The sequence below is a fragment of the Chiloscyllium plagiosum genome, chromosome 32 (genome assembly GCF_004010195.1).
Source record: "Chiloscyllium plagiosum isolate BGI_BamShark_2017 chromosome 32, ASM401019v2, whole genome shotgun sequence".
In the NCBI taxonomy this organism is placed as follows: Eukaryota; Metazoa; Chordata; class Chondrichthyes; order Orectolobiformes; family Hemiscylliidae; genus Chiloscyllium; species Chiloscyllium plagiosum.
Genome location: NC_057741.1, coordinates 39,968,252 through 39,990,734, shown reverse-complemented (window position 1 = coordinate 39,990,734; position 22,483 = coordinate 39,968,252). Strand labels below are relative to the sequence as shown.

The window sequence follows — 22,483 nt, the reverse complement described above, 5'->3', positions numbered from 1 at the left end:
CACTGATCCACTCACCACCACTGACCCACTCACAAGCACTGATCCACTCACCGTCACTGACCAACTCATCATCACGGATCCACTCACTGTCACTGACCCACTCGCTATCACTGACCCACTCACCATCACTGACCCACTCCCACTCACCGTCACTGACCCACTCACCATCACTGACCCTCACACCATTACTGAACCCCTCACCGTCACTGACCCACTCACCGTCACTGACCCACTTACCGTCACTGACCCAATCACCGTCACTGACCCAATCACCGTCACTGACCCAATCACCATCACTGACCGATTCACCATCACGTATCCACTCACCATCACTGACACACTCACCGTCACTGACACACTTACCATCACTGACCCACTCACCATCACTGACCCACCCACCATCACTGACACACTCACCATCACTGACACACTCACCGACACTGACCCACTCACCATCACTGACCCACCCACCATCACGGACCCTCTCACCATCACTGACACACTCACCACCACTGACCCACTCACCACTATTGACCCATTCACCACCACTGACCCCTCACCGTCACTGACCCACTCACCATCACTGACCCACTCAAGACCAGTGACCCACTCACCACCAGTGACCCACTCACCACCAGTGACCCACTCACCCTCACTCACCCACTCACCATCACTGACCCACTCACCGTCACTGACCCACTCACCGTCACTGATCCACTCACCGTTACTGAACCCCTCACCACCACTGACCCACTCACCACCACTGACCCACTCACCATCACGGATCCACTCACCGTCACTGACCCACTCACCACCACTGACCCACTCACCACTCCTGACCCACTCACCATCACTGACCCACTGACCATCACTGACCCACTCACCGTCACTGACCCACTCACCGTCACTGACCTCCCTTACCATCATGGATCCACTCACCATCACTGACCCACTGACCATCACTGACCCACTCACCGTCACTGACCCACTCACCGTCACTGACCCACTCACCGTCACTGACCTCCCTTACCATCATTGATCCACTCACCATCACTGACCCACTCAACAAGAATCCATTCACCATATCTGATCTACTCACCATCACAAGAAGCGTGCCAGAGGACTCGAAGTCGGCCAACTATTATTCAAGAACGGTGGTGGGGATAAACCTGGAAACTATGTGCCAGTCAGTCTCACATCAAAGATCAGAAAACTCTTGGAGAAAGCTCTGACGGACAAAATTAATCTCCTCTTGGAAAGGCAAGGATTAACAGGAATTGTAAGCATAGTTTTGTTAGGGGGACGTCATTACTGACAAATTTGACTGAAATGTTTCGAGGATGTGACCTGGTGTGTAGTGCTGTAGATTTCTACAAGGACTTAAATAAGGGTTTTAATAAGGTCTCACAAAACAGACTGGTCTAAAAGCTACGAGCCCATGGGGTCCAGGTCAATATGCTAAATTGGTTTCGTGGGAAGAAGCAGAGGATGATGGTCAAAGGGTGTTTGTGTAACCAGGAGCCTGTGTCCAGTGATGTTCCACAATGCTCAGAGCTCGGACTCTCTGTTGGTTGTGTACCTGAGTGATCCTAACATGAATGTCTAGCGAATGGTCTGTCTGTTCACAAAGAACATGAAAATGGGTGATGTCATAAACAGTGAGGAAGAAGGGTTGAGATGGCAGGACAAATTTGGATATGGAGCACTGAAGATGATTTACTGGGATGGAATCAATAGGATGATTTCCTTTGGTCCTTAATATGGAGAACAGATGTGGACAGGTCTCACCTGCAGTGAGCACTGGATCTCTGAGTGGAAATATTACTGTTATTCCTGATGTTCCACATTCTCGGGGAATGCCTATCCTGAATGATTACTGCTGACAGATCTCCTGTTTGCCAGTGTGAGGAATGCGCAAATGGAAATGTTGCCCATTGGCACTGATCGTGATGAGTGCAGAATACTGTGGTCATCTCAGTCCCTCCCTCCCACATGAACTCTCTGCTATCAGCTTCATCACTGGGATGAAGATAATCTCTGCACTTGCTCCATTAAAACCATCGCTGTCTTAAACCTTTACCAGGTGACCCCACTCCCCACAACCTTCCTTTATTCAAGACAATTCGTTCTTGCTGTGTAAACTCCACAGATTTCTGGGGTCTTCCTTGTTAATCTTCTCTGTAGTCTCTCTGCTGAATCTAACTCATTTTATATGATGGTGATCAGAACTCCACTGAGATACAATTGTGGTTGAACACAGGTTCCACACAGGTATCACATCCATGCCCTATCTTTCAAATAGATTCCTCTACAATTAAACCATTGGCTAGTTTGCTTTTTAATGGCCATGCTAATGTGTGGTACCCCGTCTAATATTGGTGTGTCAATATTGCAATCCCCCTTCCACACTAAGACCCACAACTTTCCAATAGCATTGCTCTTTGTTAAACTTTAATTCCCAATGACTTGCTAATTTACAAGCTTCAATATGTTTCTACTCAAGGTATTCATAGCTGTTATAAGACACTTTTGGAGCAGGTGGGATTTGAACCTGGACCTCCTGGTCCAGACATAGGGATACTACCACTGCACCATACGTGCCCAATCTACAGTTGCATTTCTCTCTCTTATTTGTAGAAGTTGCTCTTACACACAACTGAACATTCTGTTTCCCCACCACGTGTGGTCATCTTTCACCTATTAACCACCCCCAGTAAAATCACCCAAATTTTCCAGCCGATTAGTTTATATGCAAAGCCCTGTAAGGGCAATGCTGACCATCAATCTGCAAGTTTATGAATGTTCATATAACAGATTCACTGGGACAAGGTCAACCGGGGGGGGCTCATAGAATATGAGTTCCCTGATTGGGGCTGTTAAACTGGTCACTCTGAGAGCTGGCTCTGAGGGAGTTGGATCAGTGTCAAGGATTCTCCATGTGCAAATACAGGGGGGCTTGGTGACAGGATACTGGCCTCTGTGGAATTATTTCAGTGGCGACAATAGAAAAGCATGCTCCTGAAGAAATTCACTCACAACACTTACCTCAGAGTCATAGAGATGCACAGCACGGAAACAGACCCTTCGGTCCAACCCGTCCATGCCGACGAGACATCCCAACTCAATCTAGTCCCACCTGCCAGCACCCTGTCCATATCCCTTCAAACCCTTCCTATTCATATACCCATCCAAATGCCTCTTAAATGTTGTAATTGTATCAGCCTCCACCACTTCCTCTGGTAGCTCATTCCATACACGTACCACCCTCTGCGTGAAAAAGTTGTCCCTTAGGTCTCCCCAGCCTGTTCAGCCTCTCCCTATAGCTCAAATCCTCCAACCCTGGCAACTTCCCTATAAATCTTTTCTGAACCCTTTCAAGTTTCACAACATTAGGAAGGAGACCAGAATTCCAAAAGTGGCCTAACCAATGTCCTGTACAGCTGCAACATGACCTCCCAACTCCTGGATTCAATACTCTGACCAGTAAAGGAAAGCATACCAAACGCCTTCTTCACTATCCTATCTACCTGCGACTCCACTTTCAAGGAGCTATGAACCTGCACTCCAAGGTCTCTTTGTTCAGCAACACTCCCTAGGACCTTACCATTAAGTGTATAAGTCCTGCTAAGATTTGCTTTCCCAAATGCAGCACCTCACATTTATCTGAATTAAACTCCATCTGTCACTTCTTGGTCTTTGAGGTAGGGCAAGGATTTCTGGCATTATGCTGTTATTCAGGAAGCCTGACCTGTTCGATCCTGCCCTTGAAGGCTGGGCCCAGGAAGTGGAAAGAATGTGTCACCTGTTCCAGGCAAGTGACAGAGGGGCAGTGAAAAACAGCAACTCATTTTCCTGACAGCTTGTGGACCCGCAGCTTTTTCAGTTGTTAGGAGACTAACTGGCCGAGGCACCAGCTACTAAAACTGTTCAAAGAGTTGACGGATTTAATTGAGGGACATTATGACCGTCAGCCTCCTCTAATTCTGAGACGCTACCAGTTTTACTCAGCAATTTGAGAACCAAGGGAATCCATATCGGGATTTTTGACCAGGTTAAGACGCCTGGCAGAGGCATGTAATTTTGGATTAACCCTGAATGAGTTGCTGAGAGACCACTTGGACATGTGGCATTAATGATGTAACCATGCAGAAGTGTCTACGAGTTGAAACCCAACTGAACTTCAACCATCAACTACAAATGGCTTTGTCAATGGAAAATGCAGCAAGGGGAGTATTTGAGTTACAGGGGATTCCACTGGAAGTGGACACACTCGCTGGGCTGAATGAGTCAGGGGGGGACATCACCGCAGTGAAGGCAATTGTCTTATGAGCAAAAGTAGAGTTAGAACTCGGGAGGCTGGAAAACGAAGGAATCATCAAACCAGAAAGGGCAGCATGGGGCATACTGATTGTGAAGCCCGATAGGCTAGTTCGCCTTTGTGGGGATTTTAAGTAAATGGTAAACCACTTTTTGCAGCTGGATAAATACCCAATCCCTTGCACAGAGGATTGATACGTAAAGCTGTTATTTATGAAGCTGGACTTGAGCCATGCGTACTTGCAATCAGATGAGGATTCCCAGACGTATGCTACAATTAATGCCCATTCAGGATTTGTACCAATATAGTAGACTGCCATTCCAGGTCTTGTCAGCCTGTGCAGTTTTCAGCGGATGATGGAGAACGTTTTACAAGGTCTACTCCAGGTCAATATTTATCGAAATAATGTGCTAATAACAGGGAAGACCAATAAGGAACACACGGAGACCTTGGATAAAGTCCTTAAGCATTTCTCCCAGGCAGGCTAGGCACTTTCAAAAGGAAAAATGTGTGGTTCAGGCACTCCAAATGATCTACTTTGGCAACAGAGTCAATAAGACTGGGTTACGAATGTTGGAAGGTAAGGTGTGTGCGATCACGTATGTACCAGAGCTTAGGTCTTCCCTTGGGCTAGTGAACTATTCCGGAAAATTCATACAGAACCTGGCCTCCATCCTGGCACTTAAAAAAGGGTCAGCCTTGGAAATAGTCGCTTAGCCAAGGCACAGCTTTCAGGGAAGTGAAGAAACAGTATCCTCCTCTACGGTGGTGGCACACTATGATCTAAGCAGGATCTGATATTGTTGGATAAGGCTGAAGGAACTGATAAGAGGCTTAACAATGGGCTGATATGCAGGTCTGCTAACAGTTAAAGCTGCAGGAAATTAGTAACTGCTGGCTGTAGCAAATTAGGCATACATTTGGCCAAAACATTCAGAATTGGTCATGTGCAGGAATAATTCCAAACAAGGCACACATTTGGCACAGAGACTGGTGTATGAAAAGCCTGAAGAAATCCTTTTGTTCAGCATAACTTCAAAGATTAACGTTGCAAGAAGTACCCTACATCAAGAGGTGTGGTGAAGACATCGAGCAAAGTTTTAGCCTGGCTAGCTGCGAACTCTGCTGGGTAATAATGTTTGAGTTTAGTTACAGAAATCAGGATTGTGAAAGACAGTGATTGAGATATCTCTAATAGGTAAATGTGTGTTATTTGCTTAAGTATTTAATAAACTAATTGTGGTTTTATAAAGCTCTAAAGTGTCTCCACTGTGTCTTCATTTATATGTGTACTGCTAACTCTCAGAGACGAGCGACAGAGTTGATTTGTGATTGCTCCCCCTGTGGCATCAGGATAGTATGAGCTCCTGCTTGGCCCAATGGAAAGCAATGCCCAATGGCATAAGCATCTTGGACTTTGGTTAATACAGAGCTTAAAAACACCCAGATAGAGAAGGAAGGTTTGACACACATATTTGGAGTCAGGAAGTTCCAACAAAAGCTTTATGGATGTAAATTTGTAATAATAATGGACCACAAACCCCTGCTAGGTCGACTTCAAGAGGACAATGCAGTGTTGCCCATAGCTTCAGGCCTAATTCAGCAGTGGGCTGTAATACTAAGAGTGTATAATTGCAAGTTGGAACACCATTTGGGAAGCCAAGTGGCAAATACGGATGAGTCGAGCCACCTCCCACTGGCAGAGAGGCCGCCGGTGATATTGCCACTGGAAGAGTCCATAATGGTTTTAAATTTTCTGGACACACTTTCAGTAACAGAATCGTAGAGTCACACAGCATGGAAACAGACTCTTCGATCCAATTACTCCACACCAACCATACTCTCAAACTAAACTAGTCCAACCTGCCTGTGTTTGGTCCATATCCCTCCATATCTTTCCTATTCATGTACTTATCCAAATGTCTTATAAACATTATAACTCTACCTGCATCCATCACTTTCTCTAGCAGTTCATTCCACACATTAACCACGTGCTATGTAAAAAAGTTGTCCCTTGTGTCCTTTTTAAGTCTATCTCCTGTCACCTTAAAAGTATGCCATCTAGCTTTGCTATTCACTTTATCTATGCCCCTCGTGATTTTTTAAACCTCAATAAGGTCCCCTTCAACTTCTTACACTCCAGTGAAAAAAAGTCCCAACCTATCCAGCCTATTTTTATAACTCAAATTCTCGATTCCTGGCAAACTCTTTTCTGAACCCTTTCCTTCCTATTACAGGGCGAGCAGAATTGCACACAGTATTCCAGAAGTGGCCTCACCAACATCCTACACAACTTCAATATGACATCCCAACTCCTAGGACAATATGAGAGTTTGGAGGCAGAAAGATCCGGTCCTGACAAAACTGAACCAGCTGCTGGTGAGGAGGGAAACCACAGTGCCATCACACCCAGCATTGAAACCTTTTCTGACCCAGAGAAAGCAGATCACTGTCAAGGACAGCATATTACTAAGGGAGTAAGAGTGATTGTCTCCAGCAAAAGTTGCTGCCAGATACTGGCTGAGCTCCACCAGGGTCATTCAGGGGTTTCCAAAATGAAGATGTTGATGAGAAGTGATGTCTATGGCCAGGATTGGATGCAGACATAGCTGCATTGGTAGGGCAATGCCCAGAGTGCCAACAAGGACTAAATCTAGCACCAGCAACTCACCCATATTCATGGGAATGGCTGGCTAAACCCTGGACTCTGTTACACATTGACTATGCACATCCTTTCATGGGCTCAATGGTTTTAGTCATAGTGGATGCACATTCAAAGTGACTGGATGTGGATAGAATTTATTAATCAAACATGGGGACGATGATAGAAAAACTGCACACAGCTATTGCAATACACAGACTCCCAGAAGTGTTGGTCACAGATAAAGGGCCATCATTTATCAGCAGGAAATTTGAATATTTTCTAGTTAAATGGTATTGATATATAAGGACAGTTCCATACCATCCATCATCCAATGGTCGGGCAGAAAGAGCAGTCCTAACTTTGAAGGCAGACTGTACAGCTTCACTAGAAACCGAACTGTCCCGATTCCTGGTTAATTATAGGATCGCCTCTCATGCAACTGCAGGGATAGCTCCAGCAGAGTTGCTAATGAGAACCAGGTTAAATCTGATCATCCCAGACCTGTGAGGGAGGATGCAACAGCATCAGGAATGCCAATGCACAAGACTCTGCCAAGTGAGAGAGACAGTTTACCTCGGGGAATAAAATTTGGTGTAGGAACCACAGGAATGGCCCTGCATGGGTAGGAGGCATGGTCGATGACGTATAATGTTCAGGGAGGTGTGATGGTCCTGAACAAGCATGTGGACCATATGAAAGGGCAAACTTGCAAATGGTGTGGGAGCAAAACATACCCGGCACCTCTACTGTCTTTCTGACTATTCCCGAACCTGTGGTGTCAGACCTTCTGCCAGCAACACTACTTATAGAAACGAGAAAACCTTACATTTTAATAGATCTCAGGATGTCGAAGCACTTTACAGCTGGCAAAGTGTAGTCACTGTTTTAACATAGGAAATTCTGGCCCCTGCTAGTTTCTCAGGCCTTTATTTCTGGGACCTGGAAAAGTATATGAGGCATTCTTGCATATCTTGTCTCCACAGTTGTGCAATATTGTACCTTAAAACAATTAACTCCTCCTCCTCCTCCTGCCACCCTATATAGTGGTACTGCACACATGGATCTTGTGTTGGTTGAGTGCTCAATGAGGATTACCATAACTTCTAATGTTGGGTTCTTGTACCCTCCCGTCCTCATCCCAAATAAGCATTGCTTGACTCAAGTTGTATAACTTTGTGATGTTGACTCAATGGTTTAGTAATTGTTTTAATTTCTTGTTTTCCAGTTATCCTTGATAGCAATTTGCATCAATATCTATCGCACATCAATAGTTAATGAGCTTTTGGGAGAGTCGCTTGAGAACCAGAATTCATACCCCAATCTTGAATCTTTAGCTTATTGGCAGATTCAGTTTAACAATATGGCAGCAATGGTTATATTTTTTGTATGGATTAAGGTATGTATACAGCCAGGTTATACAACTTGAACATCCAAATTAAGTTCCTTGATCAACTTTTTAAACTCCTAACTTCCTGATTTCATTTATTTTCAATTAAGTTGTAATAAGGATTATGTTTAAATGTGGATAGTGAACTATGAGGGTGGGTATAAGATGGTAAAAGACAACTATAATTTGGCCCACATGGCGATAGGTTACTAACCCCACTTCATGGTTGTATTTTCATTCATACAGGAGTCATTGCTCTTGAAAGGGTGGGAGCTGGATGAATACTGTATTTTTTAAGTTTGTTCTTTCATTGGACATTGCCATCTTTGACAAAGTGAGCATTTATTGCCCATTCCTGATTGAACTGAGTGTCTCACTAGGGCCATTTCAGAAGACAGTTAAGCATCAGCCAAATTGCAGTTTGTCTGGAATCATGTAGGCCAGGCCTGGTAAGGACAATCGGGTTTCTGTCGCTTAATTACATCAGTCAACCAGATGGGTTTCACTGTCAGAGACCAAATTTATTAACTGAATGTACCTTTCCTGTGGTGCTGCTATGGGATTTGAACTGATGACTCAGTGTATTAACTTGGTTTTCTCAAGTATGAGTCCAGTGATATTATTACAACATTACTTCCATAACTGGGTGACGGGTGATTCAGCTGAAGTGTTTGAGACAATTAAATGATTTCGTGGAATAGATACAGAGAAACTATTTACTCTGTCATGGGACTTTAAATTTAAAGCTCAACCCAAGGTTGATGTTAGGAAGCACTTCACATAAAGGTGAATGAAAATGTGGAACACTTTTCCCTCCAGTGAGTTTATGGGAAGCAATTAAAACTCAATCCTGAGATTCATTTTTGTTTATTTGTTTTAAGGGTATTAGCAAGGTCTGGAGCGAATGTGGTTAGACTGAATGATAGAGCAGACTTGGGGACAGAATGGCCAAATCCTGGTCTTTTTCTTCACTTGTTCAGAGGATCTGGGCATTGCTGGTGGGCCCACATTTATTGCCCATCCCTAGTTGCCCTTGAGAAGGCGGTGATGAGCTGCCTTCTGGAACTGCTGCAGACCCTGTAAGCAGATGCACAATGTCGTGAGGGAGAGAATTCCAGAATTTGACTCAGTGACAATAGACAATAGGTGCAGGAGTTGACCATTCAGCCCTTCGAGCCTACACCACCATTCAATATGATCATGGCTGATCATTCCTAATCAGTATCCTCTTCCTGCCTTATCTCCATAACCCTTGATTCCACTATCTTTGAGAGCTCTATCCAACTCTTTCTTAAATGAATCTAGGGACTGAGTCAATTACTCGGGATGGCCAGGGTCAGGGTTCATACCTCTCCAGTCAAGAGAGTTGGCCATGGTCAGCTCTGTGGATCCAATGCAAACAGACTGGTGAATAGTGGTAAGTCAGTTGGGGTATCGGTCAGGGGTTTGAACACTGAGCATCTCCGGCTTGCTATCTAAGTTGCTCAAAATGAGTGGACCACAATTATTCTGCGGGCATCCATCCATTAAAAGTCAATAGGAGGTTATCAGGAGCCAGTGCTGCAAGAGGGAAGCTGGGGAACTAAATAGTTGGGATTGGAGACTGTATGGCCGGATGCAATGGGGAAAGCAATTGTAAAGGGGAGCAACTCAATATATAACTGGAAGAGATATTACAGCATTGAGGGAAAGTGGTAATGTTGAAAGGTAAGGATGGTCATCGACTGTCAGCATATCCTGTCTTGCTTGAAGGAAACAGTGCACAACTATACCATTGGTTCTGCTATAACGCACGTTTCTTCAATGCAAATTGGCTTCAATGCAATTGAAGAATTTAGACCGTTATTTATAGAACCTTCCTTACCTGTATTGGCTATAATGTGAGTCCGGCTGCATTAGTTTAAATGGCAATTTTTTTACAATGTGAGATCGCACAAGAATGGAACTATCATGAATGGAGCTGTTTATCACTACCCTTTGTTTCCTATCAGCCAACCAATTTTCAATCCAATCTAGTACTTTGCCCCCAATACCATGCGCCCTAATTTTACTCACTCACCTCCTGTGTGGGACTTTATCAAAAGCTTTCTGAAAGTCCAGGTACACTACATCTACCGGATCTCCCTTGTCCATCTTCAGAGTTACATCCTCAAAAAATTCAAGAAGATTAGTCAAGCATGATTTCCCCTTCATAAATCCATGCTGACTCTGTCCTATCCGACAGTGACAGTAAGGGAACAGTGATAGATGTTTCTAATCAACCTATTCAGACATTTTATGACATACCTATAGCGCATCTCTGTGACTTGAACCTGTGCCTACTGGTTGAGAGGTAGGGACATTACCACTGCACTACTGGAATCCTTGACACTAATGATATACTTGTATTCTATGACATTTGCTGCTTCAGTCAGCAGTTATTAATGGGGAGATGCCATTTAAGGTTTGCAGTACACTTGAGTTAAATTAAGTGAAATGGATTTATGACCTAAACTTTTATTTTCACAGATCTTCAAATTTATTAGTATCAATAAGACCATGACACAGTTGTCTTCTACCATGTCTCGCTGTGCCAAAGACATTATAGGATTTGCCATCATGTTTTTTATTGTTTTCTTGGCTTACGCTCAGTTGGCATACCTAGTCTTTGGCCCTCAGGTTGATGACTTCAACACTTTCCACACTTGCATGTAAGTGTCTTATTTTTAGCCAAGAATGGGAATATGAGACTGACTCAGATGGAGAGTTCAAAATCATAACTTGTTTTATATTTTCTTGTACATTTTGTGTTTCTTTTTCTGGGTCGACCCATCTAGAAATACAACATAGTAATCACCATTTTACATGCTTTTTTTCATATGTGCATGCAAGATCTTTCACTCTCATCTGTCTTTTACTCATTTGGGACTGGTCTGTCTTACTCTGGGCACTCTCACCAATATTTCCTGGTTGTTAACTTAAATTTAAAATTCTCCACAGGTCTTTTATGCAATAACTTGATTCGGGTTCATGGATTAACAAGATTCCCTGAAATAAAACAGTGATTGATATTTTGTTCCACTGTTTTTGTATCCTGGGTCCTCCAGGTCTCCCTCCATCTGTAAATATCCATCTGTTTGGATCTATAAATCTGTGCTGTATTTGACAAAATGGGACTATTGTCTGCTTCTGAATATTTTAAAGAAAAGGGCGCTTTAGCTAGTTGCGACTCTAGCAACATTCCCTGGTACTTCGAGTTAGTGTGTGTCTGTGCTAATGTAGCCTATGTAGATATTGAGATTGGAATATTTGTCATAGAAAATGACAATTTTTGACTATGTACTATTCAATAAAACTCATTGTACAAATAAATTACAACAATGGAGAAATGATCTCCCTTGTCAAAAATATATTCTGTCTTATTTATCTATTCCTCATTGATATCAAATGTAGGTGGAGGTGGCAGAGAAATAAAAGTGGCCAAAACTAATATTTTTCTCTCCTATTCTCTTTTTTCTTTTTCTATCCCTTTTTTGTAGTTTTACTCAATTTCGCATCATTTTGGGAGATTTTGATTTTGCCAAAATTGAAGAAGCTGACCGGATTCTGGGACCAGTTTATTTTGTCACTTTTGTGTTCTTCGTTTTCTTTATTCTCTTGGTGAGTCATAAATGCAGTCATCCCTGAAGGAAGTATATATTTTAAAAAATCCGAATATGCTACTTGCAACATTCTTGGTTAGTTTTATTATTTTCTGTTACTACAAGACCCATCTTTACATGTGTGAATATCTACTCTGATGCTGCCTCAAAGTCTGCCAGTGCGTGGCCTTTGGCTGCTAATCGGGTGCTGATCCAGTCAGGAGAAGTTAGTTGGGGTCAAATTCATTGGAATCATCATTCCATCTGAATTAATACTTTATACACTGGGTTCAAATGCAGTTCTATCAAGAGTTACCTTAAGCTTCAAACTTCACAACAGGCAAGATTATTACAAAGACCAGGCTTTAATAACTCTTAGTATCTCTCAGTTTGTAAAAATAGCCCAATCCTTAATATATACTTCTGCTGTTTGGAGGAGAGTGGGTAGCAGTCGTAGGTTTTCAAATATTCAGGTTCTTAGGGGAGCACTGTTCATAATACTCCTGACATTCTAATGTTGCTGACTCCCCGTGAGCAATGCCAAGGCGATTTGCTAACATATTGTGAAACAAATTGTTTCCATTTATAATTTAGTTTTATTTCTACTTGAGATTTTGTCTTTCACTTGATTTCTGTTCATTTCACCAGAACGTGTTTTTGGCCATTATTAACGACACCTACTCTGAAGTGAAATCTGATATGGCTCAGCAGAAAAATGAGATGGAACTCACTGACCTTATCAAGAAGGTATTGGTTTGTTTTTTGTTATAATGTGGCTTTGCTTCAGTAGAAAACCACATTGTTTTGTGCATTAGTGGACATAGTTGTAGGGTTTAATGATTGTGTTTGTGATTGAGAATGTCATCTGGCCACTTAATATATTGCTGCCTTACAATGTGTTCAAGTTTGTAATCCTAGTAATAATTTACAAAACACAAAGGAAGCGACGGCCTACTGATATCATTACTTGGCTGTTAAGGGTGCAAAGCCTATGGACCCTGACATCATTCTGGCAATAGCTCCAGAACCTGTCACTCTCCTAACTAAGAAATGCATCAAAAATCCTTAGGCAGCACTTTCTAAACCCACGGCGACTACCATCTGGACAGACAGCGCAGCAGATAGATGGGGACATCACCCCCTGCAAGTTTCCCTCCAAACCACTTGCCATCCTGACTTGGAAATATATTACCATTCCTTCACTGTCACTGGATCAAAATCCTGGAATTCCTACCCTCAGGGCATTGCGGGTCTACCTACAGCACATGGACTGCAGCAGTTCAGGAAGGCAACTCAAAGGGCAACTAGGGACGGCAGTAAATGCTGTGCCCAGACAGTGATTTCCATGAGTGAACAGAGAAGTTTATAACTGCTGTAATGTTTTGTATTTAGAAGCTAATGATTGTTGGTCTGATTTGGTGCCAAATGTTTCAGACAAAATGTTTAATTGCTATTAGAAACAATTATACTCAGTTAAGTATTTCACAAGAAACGTCATTAGCACCACAGTGCAATCTGTGCCAGGAGCAGCTCTGAAACCACATTCTTGATTTGGCTGCTTAAAACTCACCCTGCACTGTTCCACTAGCTGGCATGTTGTATTCTACAGATTTAATCTTCAATTCATGGCACACTGACACTATTCCGTATTGTTGCAGTCCTGATTTGAAGATTACTTGGATTTATCGCCAAAGGTTTGGCTCATTACTTGTGTGGTTATTATTATGCTGTTTTATGAAGATACATGTGGCACTAATTGTTTATGAAGCTAGTGACTTTGAGTACCAGAAATCAAAGGTATTCAAAAGCTTAATTCACCGAGAACTACATACGTGTTATATACCATGCATATCCTGCCCTGGAGCACTGATGTATTATGGAAAAATCCTGCCTTGATTTTGTCCTAAACACAACAATTAATTTACATTTCGCATCAACTTTGATCTAGATTCAAGATGTTAGCTTGATGTCTCTCCACAGATGCTGTCTGAAAACAACAAAATCAGTGGTTCAATTAATTCAGCCATAAATAGAAAGGGTTTGTCTAATGAACCTTTTATTCTGAATAAGCCACAGTTTTCCCACAGGTACCCACTTTTGTATTCTATCTGTTTAATTAGCAGTGTTTCGGTAGTCACAATATAATGCAGAATCCTGTTGCCACCGTGGCTAAAGTATATTCTTAATCCAGGATTGACTTGAATGAGCATGCAGTCACGAAGAGATTCCGTTCAGTGATTCAGTGCCCTCCATTTCGGGTAGGGATATTTAACTGTGCAGTCAAGATTTCTGCTAAGTGGTATGCATGCAATAAATATCACTTATGCATACAAAAGAAAGTAAATATTCACTACATGAAACCTTTGAGTACAACACAACTTGTCTGGTTACCAAAGTCTTGGCTGCTCATAATGTCTTGATCCTCAATCCAACTGCTTTCCAACTTATTATCTTGTCTTATGAAAGTTCATCCTGGCTGCAACTCTCTCTTTCTAAACTAGGGATGCAGCAAGGCTATGGTGAAACTCCGGCTGAGGAAGACTACAGTAGATGACATTACTGAGACTCTGCGCCAAGCTGGAGGAAAACTAAACTTTGATGAGTTACGTCAGGATCTGAAGGGGTACTGTGAAAATTGTCATCTTGGAAGATTTCTTTTTCCCAGTTGGTATACAGTTGTTTTTTTTTAAAATGCAATTTTCACTCTGTAGGAAGGGTCATACTGATGCAGAGATTGAAGCAATCTTTGCCAAATATGATCAGGATGGTGATCAGGAGCTGACAGAACATGAACGTCAACAGATGAGGGACGACTTGGAGAAGGAGCGGGTGAGTTAATCATCATCTTTGCTTCATTTGTGTAAGTTGGAGTGTACTTAATATGTTAAATAATCTGTAAATCAGTCTGTGGTGCCATCATGTGCAAATGTAACTTTTTTTTTGTAAATTAGTATGATATTAGTTAAATCTATTTCAAATACTGGATTAATGAAGTGAAAGATAATGGGGGTCAAGAGGGTATAGTCCTACTGGACCGTAGGGCTGATGATTATATAGAGAGACAGAGAGAGACGACTGGTGCTGGTTTCACGTGAGGGTCACCATGTCTCAGGCAAGGGGAAAGTCTGAGAAGGTAGGACCTTTGGTGCCAGAACTGGATCCATGCAGTTAGTGTCACTTTGCACCGCAATCCAGCCATCCAACAATCAAGGTAACCGCCTCAGCAAAGTATTATTAATGGTCTGAGCACCGATTCCAGTGACTCATTTTATTTTTTTCTTAACCAACATCAAGGAGATGAAATCTTCTAGGCAGTCATGGTAAATCATGAAGCCATGTGATGTTCTTAAATCTGTACAAACAAGAAAAGGTGCCTTGTTTATGCGTGTAAGAAGAGTATTGCACTGTATTAATTTACAAACTAGTGTCAAATTCAAGAAAGTAGTGTGTGTGTGTGTGTGTGTGTTCGTTCAGATTCCAATTCAATCAGGGTAGGAATATAAATTTAGCCACCAAATACTCCCCTTTGTTTTAAAGGATGATTTGGACTTGGATAGGAGCTCACTGCCTCGATCAGCGAGTGGCCGGAGCTTCCCACGGAGTATGGATGATTCTGAGGAAGAAGATGAAGACGACAGTGGGCATAGCTCAAGGAGGAGAGGCAGCAGCTCCAGTGGGGTATCATATGAAGAGTTTCAAGTGTAAGCATTTCAATTTAAATTTCATTTATCAACCCAATCTAAAGCATAATTTACAAGTGTACTGATTTTCTATAGACTTGGAGCTGGTGGTGCAGTAATAATATCATTGGACTGACATGCACAGCCCACACCTATTGCTTTGGGGACATGGGCTTGAAACCCACCATGGCAGGTGGAGAGATTTGAATTCAGTACAGTCTGAATTTTTAAGGAAACCCTCTAAGGGTGCCTATATAACCATTGTTAATTGGTTACATTAAAAATCTGGTTCACTCATGTCCTTTAGCAAAGGAAATCTTAGTCTGCCTTACGTGTGACTGTGAATTTTTCACTGCCTTTTAAAATGACTGAGAGAGCTAATCAGTTAGGGATGGGATGCAAATGGTAGCTTTGCGGGCAGTACCCACAATTCATGTTCACAAATACAAAAGTAGTAAGCTAAGGCACAGAGTAACAGATTTTGGAATGGCATATGAAACAAGAAACCAAGACAACTCTGTTTTTGAATAGAGTTTAATGACTACTCAATCTTATAGCTCCTTTTTAACCTGAATTTTACAGGTGCTACCTATATAGAAATATGGCAATAATTTCCTAGTCAACCTATTCAGAGATGCTCTTACAAACCTTTATTGAACAGGTAGGATTTGATCCCTGGCCTCCGAGATAGAAATATTACCACTGCACCACAAGAGCCTCGAATACCTGTACATCGTTATTTTCTGATCAACCTGTTCAGAGATAGTATTAGACATCCCTAAAGCAGATGTAACTTGAACCTGGGCTTCTTGGTTCAGAGGTAGGAACACTCTCTCTGTGCCACAACACTCCCACTACCTAAATATCAATATTCTCAAATTAACCTGTTCAGAGACGTTATGACACCTCTCTGGAGTAGGTGGGAGTTGAAATCAGGCCTCTTGACTCAGAGGTAGAGACACTAGCTGCTTCCTATATATAATACTTGCTCATCGACCTGTTAAGAGATGTTAATGCTCTTCTCTGGAGCAGGTATGACTTGAACCCGGGTCTCCCGGCTCAGAGGTACGGATACTAACCACAACCTTTTATAGTTTATATTTTCTAATCAACCTGATGCTACGTGGTCCAACAGGTAATAGCCTCCATGTGCTGCTGCTTAACCTTTAATAAACTTCAGTTTTTGTGATTTAACCAGCCATTACCACAAAACCGAGTGGCGTTGGACAGATTAATGCAGTTTGAAATTAATCTATCAATTCAAGTGATGTTATCACTTGTGTGAACAATAAGAAAGCTAATTAAATGGTCTAATTTAAAGGAAGAAGGTTCCAGTAGTGCAGTGGTAGTATCTCTGAGCCAGGAGGCCCAAGTTTTAGGTCCATCTGCATGAAAGATGTGTCATAATGTGGCTGAACAGATGGATTAGGAAATAACTAGATTTTAAAGGCAATATAGAAATCAAGAGACCTGGATATGCAGATAACCAAATGTTTGAAGTCAGCAGTACATCGGCGGGGGGGTGGCTGATAAGGGGAATGGGATCCTTTGCTTTAGTAATAGTGAAACAGAAGATGAAAAGAAAGGAACTTTGCTAACTTTTAAAGGATGTTGGTTTCAAATATTCCGACATGGATTTTAAATTAATGTAAGAATAGATATTAGGATTCACCAAATAGCAATCTGGGATTATTAAATTGTCTAAAGAGAAAGCACATGAGGGAGAAAGGACTGGGAAGGTGTTGAAAGAACAGAGAGAGTGTGATGAGAGGAAACTAGTATGAAACATAGTATGGGCTGGTTTGGCTGAATAGCCTGTTTCTGTGCTGTAAAACCTTTATTGAACAAAGTAGAGGCTATCCATGTTAATAAAACATCTTCCCAGATGAGTAGGCTTATTTTGCAATGATAAGTCCTGGGAACAGTTTGTAAAGTAAATGACCCGATTCCTTGATGTTCAGGCTGGTGAGGCGTGTGGATCGAATGGAGCATTCCATTGGAAGCATAGTGTCAAAAATCGACGCAGTGATTGTGAAGCTGGAGGCCATGGAGAGAGCCAAGCTGAAAAGGCGAGATGTGCTTGGCAGATTGCTCGATGGTGTTACAGAGGTGAACCTATTTAATATTTAGGAGCATAAGCGGATTTACAGTATTTGGTGTTAACAATTAAGTTGGTGCTGCTGGTCTGTATTATCTTGACCATAGTGGGTTTTGTTTTTTTAATTCGAGTCAAGAGTTTTTACTGCAGGGATGAGGCCTTTTGGCCCATCATTTCTACACTGATCATCAGGCACTCATCTATTTGAATCCCATTTTTAGGCAAGTGCTCCTTGTCCTTGTGTGCTGTGGCATTTCAAGTGTTCATCTAGATATGTTAAATGTTTTATGGGCATCAGCATCTACCACCCTTTTAGGCAATGGGTTCCAAATGCCTGTTAACCTCTGGGTGAAAAGGTTCATCTAGAATCAATGGATATTTGGTGACCAGTGCAGACATGAGCTGAATTCAGCCATCATCTAATTGAGTGGCAGAACCGATTTGAGGGGGTTGAATGGCTCCGCTTAAAAAGTAGGAAAATATGCTGACATACTGGAGTTGAATTGATTGAACCTGGCTTTATATATCCAAATAAAAGCAAAATACTGGAGATCTGAAATAAAAACAAAGCCTTGGAGAAGCTGAGCAGGTTTCGCTGCATCTGTGTCTCCAAATGAGTCATTTCAGGTGTGAAAGTTTAACTGTGTTTCTCTCTCCACAAATGTTGCCAAACCTGCTGAGTTTCTCCAGCAATTTCTGTTTTTATTTTACATTAAACTCCACTCTCCATACACTACTTTGCATTCAGTGAATAAATGACAAACTACACTTTTCATTTCTAAGCCCGTCTAACAAATGTGAGAAAGGGAACCACGGTGATAATGTTGCACATTCTTTGCTGTTTGTGGTGGGAGGGACTAGAATTCTGGGAAAGGCAGCCCTGTAAAATCGCGTATAAAGCTAAGGAATTGTCTTGTAGGATGAGCGACTGGGTCGTGACAATGACATTCACCGAGAGCAAATGGAGCGTCTGGTGAGGGAGGAGTTGGAACGCTGGGAGTCTGATGAGACCGTGTCGCAGCTGAGTCAGCATCTCGGAACACCTCTGGGAATAAATGGGAGATCCCGCTCCCGCAGTTCCCGCCCATCCTCATCTCAGTCTACTGATGGCCTGGAAGCTGGGGGGCTAGGGGCCAGCCATGTTTAGTCTGTTAATGCCATGGTCAGTTAATCCCTCTCATACATCCCTGAACCTATACTGTCATGGCAGTTTGACAGTAGATCAGTATTTTTGCATTTTAATTTCAAATCACTTTTTTACCGAGTCGTGCCTTGATCAGCTGAGCTTGAATGAATGCACACAACACTTTTTGGGATAATTCACAAAATATATAATCATGAATTTTTGTACACTCTTACCGTTCAGAACAAATGAATTGAGTGCACGTTTCATCCAGGAGTTCAAAGAGAGGTTCACTGTTGAATGCATTAGTGTATTAATAAAAGTTTCTCAACACAATTTTTTTTTGTCTGGCAAATGTAATAAGAATTTTCAAAGGCAAAAAAATTATTTGGCCAGATCCATTTCAGACATATGCGGACTTGCTGCTTTTACACAAATTGATTGTGAGGAATTTTTTTTTAAAACCTCGTTACTGAACAGAGGTTGCAAGCAATTACAGCCTAAAGGTCTTGAAGGGGTTTTCCTTTAGTACTTTTATCAATCTCACATGGGTGATATGTTTCTTTATCACTGGGCCTCTCTGACAGGACAGGAATTACATGGAAACAGTCAAAGTAAACATGTTACATATGTTTGTTTTATAAAGTTATTTGGGAACTTTGTTTGCTTATAGATCCAACACAGATATTTGTTGTATTAGATTAAAAACAATTCCATTTCCAAATAAGAGACCAGAGCAAATCTAAACCTTTTTTTAAGAAAGTATTTGTATTTAAACAGTTACATTTTCAAATTGAGAAGGAATGTGCCTATTGCCAAATGTAAAGACCACTTGTAAAAATGTCTTCCTACCTATTGTATACTTTTTCCTAAATAGCCTAGATTTAACATTATGCAAGTGATGTTGAATAAGAATTTACTTGTACCTATTAATGCATCACACAACTTTTATGAACCAAATAAAGCCTGTTAATATGTGATGTGTAGGAACCTTTAACAAACTTCATTTTGGAGTGCGTAATTTCATGGGGTATCCATGTTGTGTCTTGACGCTGTGCGTACCAATGCATAAAGTGTCTAGTTTTGTAGAGTTTGGGTTTTTGTATTCCCTGCATTTTATAATCCCAAATATGAGCTTTAATTTAATTATATAAGCATGTATCATGTAACAACTCACTTTTAGGTTTTTAGAACCATGTGGTAGAGCTACAACTTAAAATGGAAGACTTGTGATCTAAAATTAATAGTGGATTTTTTAGGTTAGGGGCCTGTTGTATTCAAGCACTTTATTCAATAAAAGAAAAAAATCTGCACAATTAATTGTCTACCTGTATTTTTTGTGTAGCCAATGTCGGACAGGGCATGAGGAATAAATATATTTTCTAAACCTGTTCTGATGTATTATTACACACTTCTGGAACATGTGGGAATTGAATCTGGATCTCCACACCCAGAGGCAAGGACACTACTGGTGCACCACGAGAGCCCCTCATGAAGAAACAAGGCACGAGTCTTGGTAGATGGAACTTAACGTAAGCAAGGGTATGGTAATGCATTGTGGTAGAAATGACTACATGGCAGCCTAGTATTTCAAGAAACGTAAGTAAGATGTTCTTGTACATGTAACACAAAAGTTAGCATTCAGGTGCAGCAAGTAATGAAGTTAAATGTAATTTTAGCCTTTATTACCATGGGATTGAAATTTAAAAATAGGGAAGTCTTGTTTAAAATCACACACCAGGTTATAGTCCAACAGGTTTAATTGGAAGCACGAGCTTTTGGAGGGCTGCTCCTTCATCAGGTGGTTGTGGAGGGTTCAATTGTAAGACACAGAAGTTTTTGTTGCAATTGTACAGGGTGTTGATGAGACTGCCCTTACAGTACCTTATTCCTAGTTTTTATTTTATAAAAGGATGTACTGCTGTTGGAGGCAATTCAAAAAAGATTCATTTGGCAGGTTCTTGGGAGGAAGGGTTTGACTTATCAAGGACAGCTAAACAAGTTAAGACTTCATTAATTAGAGTTTAGCAGAATGCAACATGAATCTTTGACTGTGGAGTTCTTCAGGGCGTTCTGGGACGTCCTGGGGAGCGACTACGCACAGGTCCTGGGGGAGTGCCTAAATGCCGGACAGCTGCCCCTTTCTTGGCGCAGGGCGGTCATCGTCCTGCTGCCAAAGAAGGGGGACCTTCGTTCCTTAAAGAACTGGCGAGATCTTTCCAAGAGTGAGGAAAATCTTGACGTATGGGACATAGTAACGAACTGTGGAGGAATTTCCTCTCCCAGAGAATGGTGGTTGTGTGAAATTCTTGACCATTTAAAGAGATGGTGGATTTTGAAATATCAGGAAATTAATGGCGATACTGAGCTGGAATGAAAGAAGAATTGAGGCCATGGACTGATTGACTTGATCTCAATAGTGGGCCAGGCCTGAGGAGCTGAATGACCTACATCTGATCCTATTTCTGATGCTCTTCCTGAGAGAAGACACCAATTGTCAGTTTCAAGAGGAGAAAAATTATAAATGTAGCCCTTGTTTATCTGGGAAGGGAGCAGAACAGTGAGTTCCAGATTCCCACTCCCCATTTTGTGAAGAAGCGCCTCCTTCCATTCCTCCCCCCTGCCCCCCGAATAGCTCACATTGAATGGTAAAGTTCATTCCTCAGTAAAGAAGTGCTTCCAGTGCCACTCTGAGAATAGAAACCAGGAATGTCCCACCCCCAAAAAACAGACTATACGGTTCTAATTGTCTCTCTGTTGAAGCTGACAATTAGTGTCTTATCTGTGCATGGGATTTTTGGGATCAAGCTAATCTGAATCCATCAGAATTTCCTGATCCCCTTTACATCTGCATTTTTTTAATGAATTGAACTGAAATATTAGCTTTTATTTCTGTCTCTAAAGATACTGCTGACACGCTGAATGTCTCCAACATTTTCTGTTTTTATTACTATATTACAATTCCTTCTCTGGTGAATTATATATGGGGTGGGAATGTTACTGAATAGAATCTATTCTCCCTCTATGTTGCTATCCATTTTTGAATTACCAGTAATTTATACAGCTTGAGCATACCTGTGATACATGACAGTGTGTGAATGTACCAGTATGTTCACAGTTAATCCATGTTGAGTATTTTTTACATGTTGTGTACAGGATGTTGAGATCTGTATTAGGGGAGTTAACTCCTTTGTTTACAAAGATAGCCATTCCCAAAACTGGAGCAAAACGTGGACAAAATAAACATATTTATTAAGATACAAGTAAATAATTTCAAAAGGTGAAGCAAATTTCAGTTTGTGCCACTTCCCAGGGATTTCAGTAGCTTGAATAAATATGAACATGATTTTCAGTCTGAGGAGTTGGTAAAGTCCGTGCTCTGTGGCTGCAGGAAGGCAAAGTGATTGAAGTTCATCCACAAATTATTTATTCCATTCTTAATATCCAGACCAAAGGGCAATCCTCGACTTACAGCTCATGAGAATTTCTTCATGTACAAGAGTTTCAAGTATGCAATGCATAGGAAGGTGGTAATTAGTACACTCAATCCCACATGATTCTGCCACAGATCCCATGAGGCTGTGCCAATCCCCATGTCCTGAAGGTGCTGAGT

General features: G+C 41.6%; 1 protein-coding gene across 1 annotated transcript in view; it reads left to right on the top strand.

Moving 5' to 3' along the window:
* The window catches only part of pkd2 (polycystic kidney disease 2), a 40,294-nt gene extending 20,104 nt beyond the window's left edge, over positions 1-20,190 (top strand). The window contains exons 7-15 of the mRNA XM_043674498.1: positions 8,188-8,358; positions 10,858-11,039; positions 11,868-11,988; positions 12,618-12,716; positions 14,471-14,592; positions 14,681-14,798; positions 15,507-15,670; positions 17,611-17,758; positions 18,667-20,190. Coding sequence (XP_043530433.1) covers positions 8,188-8,358; positions 10,858-11,039; positions 11,868-11,988; positions 12,618-12,716; positions 14,471-14,592; positions 14,681-14,798; positions 15,507-15,670; positions 17,611-17,758; positions 18,667-18,894 — 1,353 coding nt within the window. The 3' untranslated portion in view covers positions 18,895-20,190. The remainder of the gene's footprint in view (positions 1-8,187; positions 8,359-10,857; positions 11,040-11,867; positions 11,989-12,617; positions 12,717-14,470; positions 14,593-14,680; positions 14,799-15,506; positions 15,671-17,610; positions 17,759-18,666) is intronic.
* Positions 20,191-22,483: the final 2,293 nt, after the last annotated feature.